Source organism: Leptodactylus fuscus, chromosome 10 (genome assembly GCF_031893055.1).
Source record: "Leptodactylus fuscus isolate aLepFus1 chromosome 10, aLepFus1.hap2, whole genome shotgun sequence".
Classification (NCBI taxonomy): Eukaryota; Metazoa; Chordata; class Amphibia; order Anura; family Leptodactylidae; genus Leptodactylus; species Leptodactylus fuscus.
Window position 1 is genome coordinate 42,728,358 of NC_134274.1, and position 16,388 is coordinate 42,744,745.

At 43.0% G+C, this 16,388-nt stretch overlaps 1 protein-coding gene across 1 annotated transcript; it reads right to left on the minus strand.

Moving 5' to 3' along the window:
- Nucleotides 1–226: 226 nt before the first annotated feature.
- On the minus strand, nucleotides 227–13,663 carry AIFM2 (AIF family member 2). Its single transcript, XM_075258502.1, has 9 exons — nucleotides 13,579–13,663; nucleotides 12,554–12,746; nucleotides 12,002–12,117; nucleotides 9,783–9,902; nucleotides 8,681–8,773; nucleotides 7,683–7,791; nucleotides 2,528–2,683; nucleotides 576–776; nucleotides 227–386 (listed from the first exon to the last, which is right to left on the minus strand). Exons 2-9 carry the CDS (start codon nucleotides 12,726–12,728, stop codon nucleotides 232–234), a joined length of 1,125 nt encoding a protein of 374 aa, XP_075114603.1. The 5' UTR covers nucleotides 12,729–12,746; nucleotides 13,579–13,663; the 3' UTR covers nucleotides 227–231.
- Between the last annotated feature and the right edge of the window lie 2,725 nt (nucleotides 13,664–16,388).

Below are 16,388 nucleotides of genomic sequence, written 5' to 3' on the forward strand. Positions count from 1 at the left end.
GCACATACCATCATGGGCCATGTTTAGGTCAATGGGATCCAGCATATCCTTCATGTATTTGGAACAAAGCTTGTGACTCCATCGGGATCAGCTCCGTCATATTAGTCTGCTTGTTACAGTATATCGTACAGTCTATCACTTCAATGTTAACATTCTCCTTACAGTAAAGTCATATTTTCCTGTTATGGTGAGGTAGTCATGTACAAAGATGTCTCCCATAAATGATAACTCTTATTTGGGCATCTTCTGCCCCATTTTATTCCAGCTTTTTGAAACAAACATATGTTTGCTTTTCGCTAGAGTTACAAAAAATCCTCCCATGTAGACGCCATTAAACTGGCCGACTCCATCATTTCGACCCAAAGATATTAGCATAGTGACAGGCCCTAAAGAGGAAAAAATAAAAATTATTTGTCTGGTTGTTTGTCTATACAGCTTACAGTGTATATATATATATATACATATACACACTAACACTGTATATGTATAAAAACAATATTCATGCATATGAACCTTGTATGTATCACACCAACTGGCAAAAACACACGTATAGAGAGAATAATGCATTTTTGTACCTGTTTTATAGGCCTTGAGTGGTTTTTCCATAAGACTATTGATAATATTGGATACTGCTATCTCGGCGTGTAAGCCTGCGGTATACGCCATTTTAGGTTCTGTCAAATCAGCGCAATCCCCAACTGCATAAATATTATTAAACCCTTCCACTTGTAGATAGTCATTCACTTTCAGGGCTCCATTGCTCGCCACTTTATCACCTAATGTGAAAAAAATACAAACAAAAATTATGTATAAATTATATATTCATGTTCCATATAAAAGGATTGTCCTCACACAGACTCAGAGTGGAATAAAATATAAAAAAAAGCAGCACATACCTCGGTGATCCCTTGTTGCTTTCTTTCTGATATTTACCACGTCCCTGCTGGTCCCTAATCTCCACACACAAAGTAGGTCCGGAAACGCCTGATCAACTCAGCACTGACCAAAATGGTGATCTCTCTTAGGCTAGGTTCACATAGTAGATTTTGTAGTGGGATCCACCAGGCAAAATTTACCTTGGAGATCTTCCTGTCTGCTGCAGAAAGATTTCCTATTCCTATTCATATCAATGTGAGGTTTGAGTGGAATCGCCTAGCAAGACGTCTGACTCCCACCAAAATTCTGCTGTGTGAACCATATCCCTAGCCCAGGGGTAGGGAACCTTCGGCTCTCCAGCTGCTGTGAAACTACAACTCCCAACATGCTCCATTCACTTCCATGGGAGTTCCAAGAACAGCAGAGCAAGTATGCATGCTGGGAGTTGTAGTTTTGCAGATAAGTTGCGGCGGAAAGACATCATGTTTTTTTTCCGCAGGGTTTTTCCACATAAAGCCAGCAGAGGATCCTCTATTATACAGTGTTTCCATAGGTATAATTGACATGCTTTGATTTGCAAACATTTTTCACAGTACAGCATTTCCGCTACAGATTTTTTTTTTTCTGCAATATGTGGGAGAGATTAGCCAGAATCCCATCCACTTAGCAGGTAATGAAAAATGCAGCGTTTTTTGGCCATGGCCGAGGCTGCGTTTTTCACAACGTGGGCCCCGGTCTGGGATTCTGTGGGTGATATATATGGTGCATTCACCTACAGGGAACCTGTTATTAGATTCATGCTTCGTAAACTATAGGAAGGATGAAATCCCAACAGGGTCTCTCATGCTATTAAACTGCACTTTAGGCTAGGGCTACATTGCGACTTTGGCCATTACTCCCATCGCATGACCAAAAGTTGGCCATGTAGACATGAGACTTCTTCACTCATGTTGGTGAATGTGTGATGAATTGCAGCCTCGAGAGTGCTGTGACTGCCACGAACAAGTCAAGCAATGTTCAACTTCTTTTGTGTCAAGACGTTGCAATTGTGGCATCCTTGGGGTTGCAATGTGACTCCAGGGCAATATGGTGATCTCACAGCAGCTCATCGAGCTAAGCAGGATGGAAAACATTTTGTGCAACGCTGTGGGCAGTAATCTCCTAAAACAAGACTGCAGTATAAGAAAAACCGTAACTTCAAAGCGATATAACCAGAACTGTATCGAGCATTTTTTTCTAAATCCACGTAGATAATGGATTAGCTGACAAATTCAGCTCTGCAAACACCAGTAACAAAGAACACATGCAGCAATGTTTTATTTTCCAGCTTTGCCGCTTTTATCTTTGTCATGCAAACGTACAATGTATCACTTTGAAGAATAAAGTCTTTTACAAGTCCGTTCTTGTAAGAGACTTTATGCTTCAAAGTGATACATTGTATAAAGAGAGCACTTTGTATATTTGCATAAAAGGAAGATAAAACACTGCTGCACATATTCAGACAAGCCAAGCAGTTCGGTTGTTAACAATGAATGCCGGGCTGCTGCTGAACACTCCGGGTGTCCTGAGTGTACAAAGTCAGCTCTGCTGCATCCGTTGTATAGGTAGCTGTATAATCCATAACTATATCTTTAATTTCTAGTTCACTTACCGAAAGCATTAATGTAACAAGATGAGTTAATCTTAAGTCCTGTGCAGCAGAGAATCAGGTCAGAAGTGATCACCTCCGTGTCCTTGTCCAAATGCAATTCCATATTCTCTCTGACCATGTTCAGTGTTAATTCATCCAGGTTGGAAACTCGTTGCCCTGGTAAATGATGGTTGGCACAGTTATGTATTGATAACTCGACTACTATTGGGCTAAGACCCCACTTTGTGGAAACGTTGTCTACATTTTTTTGTAGATTGTGAGGCCCATATAGGGATCACAATGTACATTTATTTTCCTATCAGTATGTCTTTTGAAGAATAGGAGCAAATCCACGCAAACATGGGAAAAACATACATACTCTATGCAGATGTTGTTGCTGGCGAGATTCGAGCACAGGACTCCAGTGCTGCAAGGCTGCAGTGCTAACCACTGAGCCACCGTGTTGCCCCCGCTACATTTTTTTTTTGAGCCAAACCAAGTCGTGGCTACGGAAGTAATGGGACATTTATAGGAAACACATACTTGGCAATAACAACAACAAAAAAAGAGACACTGCTCCTCTATCCATCTCCAGGCGGGTCCGCTCACCAGGATCGGCATTAGGGGGGTGCAAACCGGGCAATTGCCCAGAGCCCCCGTCCCCAATGGGAACCTGAGCACGAGGCTTTTGCTGTGCTGTGCACGCCAATACTGTTTAATTCTATGATAGAGCAGGGAGCTGAAAGGTCCCTGCTCTGCCATAGAAGACTGCCGGTAATGCACATGGACATGCAGTGCCGCACCTCCCATGAGGCGACCTGAAGCGAGCGCTTCAGGCGGCACTATGCCAGGGCCTCAGGGAGGGCGGCATTTTTGCTAACCTAAGCCAGTCCAGGACAAGCTGTCCTGGACTGGCTTAGCATGGAGCGGTGGTTTGGGGAGGCCACTGGAGCAGCGCTGCTCCAGCAGCCTCCCCTCACGCTCAGGCAGAGCGCAGGCAGTCTCCGGGCCTGCTCTCTGCTGGCAAACGGCGCTAAGCCCCGCCCCCTTTCGAGATGTCACGCCCCCTCCGCTAAGCCACGCCCCCTCCTCCCGGTCGGGGGGGGGGCGGCTTTCTGCACTTCGCTCGGGCGGCGAAAGAAGCAGGTTCACCCCTGTGGACATGATGACATTTTCACGCCACCTGTGCCTCTACTAAAGGGAGAATTTCTGGGTTCAAAACAAAAACACTAATATATATGTCTATTTTTTTTTTTTTTTTTTTTTGAGCCTTCAAAACAGATAGCTTGTATGAAAGCAGCCATAGGCTAAGATCTCAATTTGCATCACACGATTTGCTTGTTTTTTTTCTGCAGCGTTTTTCATTGCGTTTTTGCTGCATTTCTGCAGATTTTCTTCCCTTATTAAATCTATAGGGAAAACGCAAACGTTTCGCCAGGTAAAATTGACATGCTGAGTTTTTCAAAAACACAGCTTTTCTGCAGCGCTTTTTTTCCTGCAATGTGTGAATGGGATTAGCCAGAATCGTTGATTATGTAGATAATCTGTTTTCCCTTAGTCCAAACAGCAGCACAACAGATGGGGTATTCCAGCCCCTGTGTGCAGTTTAGGACAGGTGGAACTTTTAATAACATTAACCCCTTCCCGCCGATGGCATTTTTTGATTTTCATTTTTCGTTTTTGACTGCCCTCCTTCTAAACCCCATAACTTTTTTATTTCTCCGCTCCCAGAGCCATATGAGGTCTTAATTTTTGCGGGACAAATTTTTCTTGATGATGCTACCATTAATTATTCTATATAATGTACTGGGAAGCAGGAAAAAAATTCAGAATGGGGTGGATTTGAAGAAAAAATGCATTTCTGCGACTTTCTTACGGGCTTTGGTTTTACGGCGTTCACTGTGCAGCCAAAATGACATGTCCCCTGTATTCTGTGTTTCGCTACGGTTCCAGGGATACCAAATTTATATGGTTTTATTTACATTTTGACCCCTAAAAAAAATTCCAAAACGGTGTTAAAAATTTTTTTTCTAAAAGTCGCCATATTCCGACGGCCGTAACTTTTTTATACATAGGTGTACGGGGATGCATAGGGTGTCTTTTTTTGCGGGGCTGGGTGTACTTTTTAGTTCTACCATTTTCGGGAAATGTTATTGCTTTGATCACTTTTTATTCAAATTTTTATCAGAATCAAAACAGTGAAAAAACGGCGGTTTGGCACTTTTGACTATTTTTCCTGCTACGGCGTTTACCGAACAGGAAAAATATTTTTATAGATTTGTAGAGCGGGCGATTTCGGACGCGGGGATACCTAACATGTATATGTTTCACAGTTTTTAACTACTTTTATATTTGTTCTAGGGAAAGGGGGGTGATTTGAACTTTTAATACTTTTTATATTTTTTTATATTTTTTTTTACTTTTTTTTTATTTTTTTTTGGCATTTATTAGACCCCCTAGGGGTGTTGAACCCCAGGGGGTCTGATCACTAATGCAATGCATTACAATGCTAATGCATTGCAATGCATTGCAAAAAATCATCATCTCTTTTGCAGGCTGCATACACCAGCCTGCAAAAGAGAGAATTTGCAGACAAGGCTCCCGGCTGTCATGGCAATGGGGGGTCGGCCCTGGAGCATGCTCCAGGAGCCGGCGATCCCTGCCAAAATGGCGGCGCCCATGCGCCGCCGGGAAAATGGCGCCTCCGGCGCCTTTGACAGCAGCGCCGAAGGGGTTAATGCTTCCGATCGGTCCCCGGATCGATCGAAGGCATTAAAGCCGGTTGTCTACTGCTTAAAGCAGTAGACACCCGGCGGCTATGATGGCCGCCCGGCTCCCGGGCGGTCGCCATAGTTACAGACCCGACACGCGCCGTACTATTACGGCGCATGTCGGGAAGGGGTTAATTTACAAATTGACTCTCCTATAAGAGGTAAGAGGAACCTCCCCCCTTGTGTTAATTATAAAGTACAATATATAATAGGGAGGGAAGTCTTGTGCTGCTGTTTGGACTAAGGGAAAACAGATTATCTACATAATCAACGATTCCCCACGTCCAAACCGCAGCACAACAGATGGAGATGTAGCGAGATAACCCCTAGGGAGGGCCCCCATGGCATACAGTAGACAACACTGACCGTCCAAAGGCAGTCGCCTCTGAACCTTGTAAATCTAGCCTGTAGTGTTTGACAAAGGTAGAATGTAAGCGCCAGATGGCAGCTGAGCAGATCTGTTGTAGGGATATTGGGCGTTTTTCCACCTAGGAGGCCGACATTGCCCTAGTAGTATAGACTTTCACAAATTCTGGAGGGGAAAGACCCTGAGAAAGAAAGGAGAGCCTTATCGCCTTCTTGATCTGACTGCCCAGTGTGGGCTTAGAAGCCTTCAAGCCCTTGGATCTACCTAGAAAGGAAATCAACAAAGGAAATCGACACAAACATCTAAAGAATGCCACCTCTGGAGAGGAAGGAGAAAGGAAAATGACCGGAAAGGTCTGGAAAAAGAGCTTGGTCTTGGAAGCAGAGCAAGCCACAAAACATAACAAAACTTGCCTTTTTAAGGAAACTTGCTCATTATTAGAAGTGGACTTGGTGCACTTTCAGCTTATCTCAACTGGATATATGCGAGTTGCAGGGAATCCAGTGATCCTCAAACTCACTGTATATGACAGGCCACTGTTCACATTAGCTATGGTTTAAGGAGTCTGATATGGAAAGTGAAGACTCCCAGACAGCAGGCTGGAAGATGGTCACCATTAACTATAACTTAAGGTATACACCATTATGTGAGCAACAATCAAATATGCACATATTAAACAATGATAATACACAGGTATATGTCCACTCTTATTTCTAGGTCACAGCATATGGTATCCGCCTAGGAACCAAATGCACCTTGAAAAACTGCAAGATATATCATCATATATCACATATATATCAAAAGTTTGGTTGGATCTCACCATAATGGCGGTGAATCGATTCCCACGGCTGTGATTGCAGCTCAGGTGAGCGCACACGGCCGCTGACAAAAAAAACAACAGGAAGTTGACAGAGTGCTCATAGCAATAGAAAACAGTGCTTTAGACTCTGCAATGGACACAGAGGAAAAGCTGGAGAGGACTCAACTACCTTACTGCTGGCCAATGAACAAGCTACACACAGCTGAAAAAATGGCAGTAACAAAAAAGCAGGAAAGTCAAAAGACTGCAATATAAACCGAGATCTTTCTCTCAGAAGGATAAAAGGAAAGGAACGGAAAAAGAAGTAGAAGAAGAAGGCTTTAAAACCCCTCTTCTAAACCATTCAGGAGGCCACAGAGCCTCCAACACACAGGACAGAAAAAAAACACAAGGGGGAGGTTCCTCTTACCTCTTATAGGAGAGTCAATTTGTAAATTAATGTTATTAAAAGTTCCACTTGTCCTAAACTGCACACAGGGGCAGGAATATCCCATCTGTTTTTCTCTGTTGTGTTTCCGCAGAAGCTGCATTTCTGCAACGTGGGGTCTTATTCTTAAACTGCCTTTACATATTAAATTTTAGCCTGCCATCACTTGTCTTACAAAATCTGTGGTTGGTTGGTTATATGGCCAAACACATGCACAACCATGAACCTACCAATAAGCGTTCGACTAGCCCAGACACCTGGGAAATGAACAGATGAAAGTCTTTAAGTGCTAATAAAATGCTGAAACCAGGAAATGACGGTGTTTGGGTGTTACCCTTATTTCACATCTGCGTTCAGTATTCCGTTCGATGAGTTTGCATGCGGACCCCCGAACGGAATACCGAACGCAACTGCAAGCGGTATGCAGGGAAAGCACACGGACCCAATAGACTATAATGGGGTCCGTGTGCTGCCTGTGCGCTGCCCGTACGAATCAAGGAAAGTAGATTGTGAACTACTTTACTGTCCGCATGATCCCTGCGGAGATCTGGTGGCAAGCACACAGACCCCATTATAGTCTATGGGGTCCGTGTGCTTTCACTTGCACACCGCTTGCACCACTGGATTACCAACGCAGATGTGAACGAGGCCTTAGTAGTACAAAAATCACATAAGGAGAGAATGAGCAAACTAGAAGTAATAAGTCAGAATTAGACGGGCACTTGTGACTTTCAACAGCACTGACCTAAAACCAACGAGAGCTGATACAGACTATGGAAGTCTTCTCTTACCTAAAACTAGCCTGACGCCTTTTTTCAGGAGAATCTCCTTCACCGTCTGCCTTACACAAGGCTGCAGCTCCACATCAGCTAAGGCAACTTTAGAATGAATCAATGTGACCTGTGAACGGAAAAAGCTGAAGATGTTATAGTCATATGGGCATTATCATACACATGTATGCAGACTTGGAAACATTGCATTTATCACAGCCATATTCCCCATAGTGATTTATTGTTGTGACCATCAGAACTATGGCGGCAACAGGAAACTGGCGCAGATATCCACTTTGGAGCATTTCCAGACTACGTAAGTTTACACTATTGCTTTTAATGGGGACAGGGTACACGCCAGGGAGATGTGTGTTCTTCTGCAAGTCGCTGAATCTGGTGTTTTCTGCCTCGACTCAGCTGTAAGTATTACTGCCTTCAACCTTTGAATTGCTAAGGGTTTAGCGACAGCGTGTGGATGAGATTTCTTTAATCCCATCCACAAAGCTGCTACTGTACCCTGCGGCTAACCTCCAGCCATCTCTGTCTAAGTGGCCCTGGTCTTATACTGTATGTTAGGGAATTGGTTGGGTGCGGTTTCTCTGGCCAGCACCCGTCGGTCTCTATCTCCCAGTTTCGGGGGTCTGCCGACTCGAGACACATTCCGACAATCACCATTCACCTTCCACTCGTAATCACATAGGCCACTGTCGATTTTGGGTAATTCACTTCGCTTGCTATGTCCCTTAAGGATCTACCACTTCTGTGGTATCCCACAATTACCCCTTTCTCAAAATCGGACAACTCTGCACTTCGTGGCATCTTGCATGTGACTAATGCCAGTGCTGTTTCCTCCTATATTTAACGACGGACACCGCAGATATCTTCCTTTGCATGGTAGACAGTGTATGTATGTAACATGTAATAATTAAAATATTTTACCAGATAGTACAGGAAAAAGTACATTGTAAAATAATACTGAAAAAAAAAGGGGAACTATTAAAGTATTGAACATATTCTACCTCTTTCTCCGGATAGTCTGTTTTCACCTCTGCAGCCATCTCGACTCCCGCTGAGCCGCCACCAACCACCACAACACGTTTAGCTTTTTGGACCTTGGGGGACATGAACTGCATTATATTTCTGGTATATTCTGAACACAAGCATATTCACACATGGTAGATTTGGTAGATTTGTCGCATTCACATGCATGGAAATTCTTATTCCAAATCCTTTTCTGTTATGTTTTATTCCTTTTTTCCTTTCTGTAGGCTGGTGATCTGAGCTACCATATTAATGGTTCCCATGACATATTGCACCTGTATGTTGCATCTGCATAAAGCATTGAGCAAAGGTCAGAGAGATGTCATAGCTTATCAGTATTATGTACAAGAGCCAATTGCATTGTGGTTCAGTGACATCATTGCAAGATAGAAAACCTGCTGTGTAAAAATATTCCCTCTCCTAGTCAGTGGGTTTTATATCAGACTTACTTAGGGCACTTACCCCATTTTTATTAGCATAGATTGGTATGGGCAATGAATGGGCCTAGTCCGGAGGAGGGAGTGTCTTCAGGCTGAATCACGAGGCGACTCGGCCTGAAGAATGAGCACCTCGCTTCTTTTTTCCTGGAGCCGGAAGAAACGGCTTTTCCGTTTCCCAGATTATATGATACAATCATCACAGGCTTTATCAGCAAACTGAAATTAGCTGAGCTGATTGTCCTGCCGGCAGAGCAGTGAGTGACGTCACTTGTCCTATCTAACAGGTCTGTGGTTATTAGAGATGAGCGAACACTGTTCGGATCAGCCGTTCCGAACAGCACGCTCCGATAGAAATGAATGGAAGCACCTGGCACGGCGACCGGCCGCCGGCAAAGTGTACGTACCAGGTGCTTCCATTCATTTCTATGGGAGTGTGCTGTTCGGAACGGCTGATCCGAACAGTGTTCGCTCATCTCTAGTGGTTATGGTAAAGCTGTGTAAACAATGGGAGGATTAAGTTCTTATAGCAGGCAAACAAAGCAGCATTTCTAAAGCAATATATTTAGGAAACGTCTTCAATTTACATAAGCTACCAGTATAGATAGGATCCTTCAGATGGGACAACCCCTTTAATACTTGCCTCTTTTACTAGATCTTCATACATTTGAATGGCGTTTTCCTTGGTGGCTATCTTGTTGAATTTTCCAGGGAATGGACCATCACTCCCAGTGGCAATGATGAGGTGGGTAAAATGTATTTCCTGGGTTAAAAAAATTGTTAAAAATAATAATGACCACCTCCTTATAACATCACATGACTATGAAATAAAGAAAATATACATTTTATACAGTATTGAAGAAACTAGATTTGCTTTGCTACTGCAGATTCCTTTGCCATGTACATTAATCTTTGCTTCCACTTTTTTTTTCACAGAAAGAAGCCAAAATTTGTTAATAAAGTATATTACAAAATGAATTAATTTTCTGCCAGAAAATCAAAAGTTGTCCGAAAGTTTAGTTGGGCTTAAAATATTATATGGCGGTGATATATTATGTAGCAGTGACATACCGGCTGCAGCCAAAACCATATGACATAATTGTTATTCACTGAGGAAAAAAGACAATGAATGTTACTATGTAGCCAGATTATTATTCCTTGAAGATGCTACATTTACTACTCCCATATCAGATTGGTGAAGATGAAAGGTCAGATGTCATATAACTGAGAACTGCATTTTCTTAAGAATATTGATGACCTATGACTAATATCAGATCTATGGTGGTCTGGCACCTGCAACCATATCACTTAGCTGTTCTCAGGAGCTGATACACAGAGAATGGAGCAGGAAGCAGATAGCCCTGTTCACTGTGTAGTGGCCAGACCTGGTGCTGCAGATCAGCTCAGATTCACTTGAATCTACTCCGAGACCAGAGCTATCTGCTTCCTCCTCCATTCTCTGTGTATCAGCTGCTGAGAATAGCTAATTGATGGGGTGGTGAATGTCAGACCCCCACAGATTTGATGATATTAGTAATCTATCTTTAGGATTGTTCATCAAAATCTCTTAGTCTGGAAAACCTTTTTAGGGTATGTTCACACGGCGGAATATGCATTCCGTGTGTGAACACTTCTGCGTGGCTAATCGCGATGGGATGCCGGTGCTGTGCATTGGCATCCCGGCGTGGCATTCCACTCCGGATTAGGAATGAAGAATGGGCCTAATCGGATGGGAGCAGCAAGCTAGGGTAGCTTGCTTCTTTTTTCCGCTACTAGCTAGCGGAAAAAAGAAGCAAGTGACTCCCACTGAAGTCAATGGGAGCCGTTTGTGGAGCTGGAATTTGTGGCAGATTCCGTGTCAAAATCCGCTCTAAAAAACGCAGTGTCAACATACCCTTAAAAAAATCCTACCATTTTATATCTAACCTGAGTAGAGATATGTTGTCTCCATGGTAACAGACTACAAACAAACCCTGTGTAGTCAGATCATGCAGTCAAACCCTTTTCTATTGGTCCTCTATTTCCTGTTAGTCTATTAAATCTATATTAAGAATAATATATAGGGGAGATTTAGACAGGAGTACTACCCTGCTGGACAGACTACACAGAGTTTGTTCTAATGTTACTAGAAGTAGTGTACAGTAACGTAACAAGTATCTTGTGGGCCCGGGTGCAAACTTTTGTCCGGGCCCCTCCCAGCGCCCCCTCCCCCAACAGCGCCGCCCCTCCTACCTCCAGCAGTGGCCCACATACAGTATTACATGCCCAGCAGTATCCCCCCACACACCCACAGTATTATATGCTCCCAACATCCCCCCACCCTCCACTCTGGTGCTATTATTATACTCTGGGGTCTCCTCAGACCCAAAACTATGATAATCAGAGGCCCAGTGAAGGTGAATAAAAATAACAAACACTGATACTCACCTTTCCTGGGCACCCTGGCTCCGGCTGTCTTCAGCATCTTCGGCCATCTTCCCGACGTCTCTGCTGAGGCCTGTGATTGGTCCTCAGTGACATGCCGGGGGCCCTTTTCATTTACAATATGTACAGCGGCTTTCCCCGACCGCTATCATAGTGGTACCAAACCCAGGCCATCTCCAGCTAGCCGTAGGCACTGTACCTTGCCGGGCCCAGTTGCAAAACAAAACATTTTTTATGAAGTTCATTGTAAATTCCTATATTTTCATTTGCGATACATTGGGCAAGTAACAAACCAAGTTTGCTTAAATCTTATGAAATGCCAAAAATGTTCACATCTATGAAGTATTTCACAAGTAACCTTGTGGTGCCAAGCGATACTATGAAGCAGTTGTGTTTTTCCTTACATTAGAGGATTATGACTGATCGCACCGTAGTTACCTCATTGCTTTCTAGAATAACAGTCTGATTCTGCAGGTTTATTCCCACCACTCGTCCTTGTTTAAAGCTGTCTTGGAACGACTCTTCATAGGAGATGAACGTTTTTCTTGCAAAACCTGTATCACAAGCACAAAGTTTACACATATAGTACTGGCACAGTGCTTAATGAATGACTTAAAGGGATTCTACTATTAAAATCGATTTTTTTCTCGTTGACACGTAGGAATAGCCTTAAGAAAGGCTATTCTTTTCCTACCTTTAGATGTCTTCTCCGCACCGCCATTCGGTATAAATCTCAATTTTCGTTGGTATGCAAATGAGTTCTCTCACAGCACTTTGGCTCATACTGGGCGTATAGCAGTTTGGTTACGGTTTCTCCGCTAGCGATTGTTAGATTCAGTTCTGCTGCTTCTCTCTATTCTGGCTACTCCGGACCCTGTACCTGCATCTGAGCTCCTAACACTATGGACAGGTTATAGATGTGATAATGCCCCTTGAGCTAGGGAATACAGCCACGTTATTTTACCATGTTCTTTATTTGACATGCCTTACCGCTTTCAACAGATGCACGGAGAGCAGCAACATTGTGATGGAAGGCATCTTTGACATCCACCAAAACAAAGGGAATTTCATTGGATTTCAACTGACTGGCGGCCTCAATGCCAGCAAATCCTCCACCCACGATGACGACGTGCACCGATTTATCTACTGACAGCTTTGAGCCCATATTGGTCTAAGAAATAAACTAAAAGACGAACTCTTAAATAACGCATTCTCTATTACTTGCAATTAGTGTTGAGTGAATAGTATTTGATCGAATACCTCGCTACCATAGGAATGCGTGTAATCGGCCGAACACCAAGGAGTTAAGCGCATCAAATATTCACTGCGCTTAACCCCTTGCTGATCGGCCACTTACACGCATTCCTATGGGAGCGAGGTATTCAATCGAATACTATTCACTCATCTCTACTTGCAATATATACTCTTCATCATCAAATAAAATATTCCTAAACTATCTATCTTCTGTTCCGGTGTCAGCCAATTAGCGGGACACAAAAGTCCTACTACCAGAACTTTTTCTTCTGTAATTTTTGAGGGATTCTGCATCTGAGAACTTCTCTAACGTAAGACATGAAATCTATAAATAGATAAAGCTACAGTATGTAGGGGAAGCTCCTGCCCTTTTACTGATACTTTCGGCTCTGTTACATGCTGGTGCTGGCTCATCTATGAAAAACACAGTTGAAGATCAGGGCGGTCATGTGAATATAGTCTTAGAGTTGCATCAGTCAAACTACTTCACTGTCTGATCTCTACCCCGGAGGAATTGTGAACTTTTGTACAATAGTCACCTTCATATGGCAGTATTCGAGTAAGGATACTACATCAGTGTTTGTAAACCAAAACCAGGAGAGGAACACCAGCATATAAAAACTGACATGGAAAGATTTGCAAGACTACGGATACAAAACTCTAACTCTAACTAAAATACTGCCCCGTAAAAGTGGTCAATGTGCGCTCCGTCCCATAACAGAATATAATTTCAGCAGAAACACTGTATGGAGTCCACTCACCGATCACAGGACACCTTCGGGTGATCCTACAACACACAATGCTCTGTACACCTCTAGACAATCACAGGACTGAGCTCCTCTGTAGGGTATGTAATGTAACACTAAGAAGTCCAGTCCCCCTGCCTGCACATGGAGCATGACTCATCAAATACTACAGCCAGTGTGTACGCTGCAACAAGTGGTGCCATCTAGTGGCACTCTTATGCATTGCAAGTAGATACAGTTTTGCACAGTTACTGTGAGATAGATAGATTAGATAGATAGATAGATAGATAGATAGATAGATAGATAGATAGATAGATAGATAGATAGATAGATAGATAGATAGATAGATAGATAGAGTGGTGAACCTAACCTCTCTGCTGCCTGAGGCGGACGATCGAATTTCCCGTCTCTTCTCTTTGGACCGCCATAACCACTTCTTTCAACTGTGTCTTGACTCTGTAAAGTTTGAAACATAGACATCTTTTACTCCTCACTTCTCCACACACCCGACCCCTATATGGCACAATAGATTGTAGGCATAATAGAGGTTGCAGGGGCCACAGTGGACCCTTCAAGGTCTATTATTATACTCAGGGGTCTTTTTAGACCACCGAGTATAATATTTGGAGCCCCAGGGGAGATGAGGGAACATAAAAAACACTGTTACTCACCTCTCCGGGATCCGATGTTAAAGAGGACCTTTCATGGGTTTGGGCAAAGGCAGTTTTATATACCACTGGAAAGCCGACAGTGCACTGAATTCAGCGCACTATCGGCTTTCCTGATCTGTGCCCCAGGTGAAGAGCTATCAGTGCCGGTACTGTAGCTCTTCACAGTCAGAAGGGCGTTCCTGACAGTCTGTCAGGAACGTCCTTCTTCCCAGCAGGTGGCAGCCTATTATAAAACAAAAAAATGTTATTATACTTACCAATCGTGCTGCTGATGCTCCCGCTGCCTCCGTGATCCTCTTCTTCTCTATCAAAGAAAAAAAATTTTAAAAAATAAAAATCGCCTGGGCTGACGCCCCTGCTCATGCACCGCCCAAGGCGGGCGCTTCACCTCACCTCATTAGAGATGCGGCGCTGGATAGATAGATATAACATTTGCCACTGAACAAGTAAAGAAATAACAACTGTCATGTTTCCTAAACCAAAGATCTAATGTCGCTGGTACATAAATGAACAGAAAAAAGGAAGGAAGTGTCATGAGCACTCTTGAAATATAGTGTAACATACATGCAATAATAAAGTGCTATTTACCAATGAGTTTATTACATGTATTGCTTGTTACAGGTACACTGTCATGAAGGATAAAGGTATGGTTCTCATCTGCGTTCGGGGAGTCCGCATGGGGACCCCCAAACGGACTATCGAACACATTGGCAAGCGGTGTGCAGTGAAAGCACACGGACCCCATAGACTATAAAGGTCTTTGTACGAGTCATGCGGACAGGAAAGTAGATCATGAATGTTCCATGCAGACATCGCACGGTAAGCACACGGACCCCATTATAGCCTATGGGGTCCGTGTGCTTTCATAAGCTTACCGCTTTCCAAAGCATTCGGAAGTCTGTTTGGGGCGGTCCCCATAAGGACTCCCCGAATGGATTATCAAATGCAGATGTGAACCAGGCCTAAGCGCAGATTCTGCCATAAGTGGCAGACAAAACATAGCAGAATATTGAACTAGTTTATCCACCAAAATGACAGACAATATGTGACAGGTCCCATTATGTTCCATTGGTGCAGTTGGACCCTGTCGGTGACTGATCCAATACAGTACAATACTATACAACTTTATTAATCCCAACTATGGAAGAAACTTGTAAAGTTTTTTCTGTTGAGATTATTCCCCCTATTAGGGCATGTAACTGTAAGGTGTCAGGGGGAATCACTTACACAAGTATGGCTTTAGGTTGGAGACTTCCTCACCCACAATGAGCCAAGTGTATCTCATGTCTTGTACATGCTGTGTATGTTCTGCTTTTGCTTTGTAACTGTAATCATTGTGTATACTGTACATTTATATACGTAATGTTATTATAGGGAAAAATAACCAGAAAAAAAATCATGCAATATTTGGTACTTTTGTGTCAAAAAAGTATAGACAAGCAGACGGTAAAGTTGGAGATGGCAGGTATCTTCCGCTGAGGTGGCTGGTATCCACGTGGTGACTGGCTGGAGTGTGGTCAATAAGAGAAACACTGAGTGTAGTCAATAACGAGAACCGTGAAAAAATTAAAGGCAGTTTTAGATGTGGTAGCTGGAAACGTAAGTGCTGCCATAATATCTCTCACGATTTAGCACAAGTTGTAAGCACGGCAACTGGTGAATCTTTTCCCATTAAGACGAGATTAGATTGTGCTACATCCTACGTAATTTATGTTTTGGGTGTAATGATATAGTGTTTATGATAAAGCTTTGAAATTATACATATTGGTTCAGCGCAGTCTCTCAATTTGGATCTATCTTTATCTCAAGTGTGATACCATTGGATGTATTCTCTATTATACGCTTCCCCTTAGAACTACTGCTCTAAAGAACCTGATTTTTTTATGGTAATACCCATACCATCTGTCAAAGATCAGCTCAGTGCACATATATATATACATTTATGTTTAAGGTCATGGGAGAGTTGTGTAAGATATTGAAGATCAAGCAGCTGAGAACGTCCGTATACCATCCACAAACTGATGGCCTTGTAGAAAGGTTCAATAAGACCTTGAAAGCAATGTTAAAAAAGGCTGTGGAAAAGGATGGGAAAGATTGGGATTGTTTGTTGCCATATCTGCTGTTCTCAATTAGGGAAGTACCACAGGTCTGTAC

Excerpts from the sequence above, each read along its gene's own strand:
- AIFM2 (XM_075258502.1), bottom strand. The coding sequence starts at position 12,728 with ATGGGCTCAAAGCTGTCAGTAGATAAATCGGTGCACGTCGTCATCGTG. Across the intron at positions 9,903-12,001 it reads TTATTCTAGAAAGCAATGAG|GAAATACATTTTACCCACCT; the intron begins GTAACTACGGTG and ends TTTTTAACCCAG. Across the intron at positions 387-575 it reads ACTCAAGGCCTATAAAACAG|GGCCTGTCACTATGCTAATA; the intron begins GTACAAAAATGC and ends TTTCCTCTTTAG.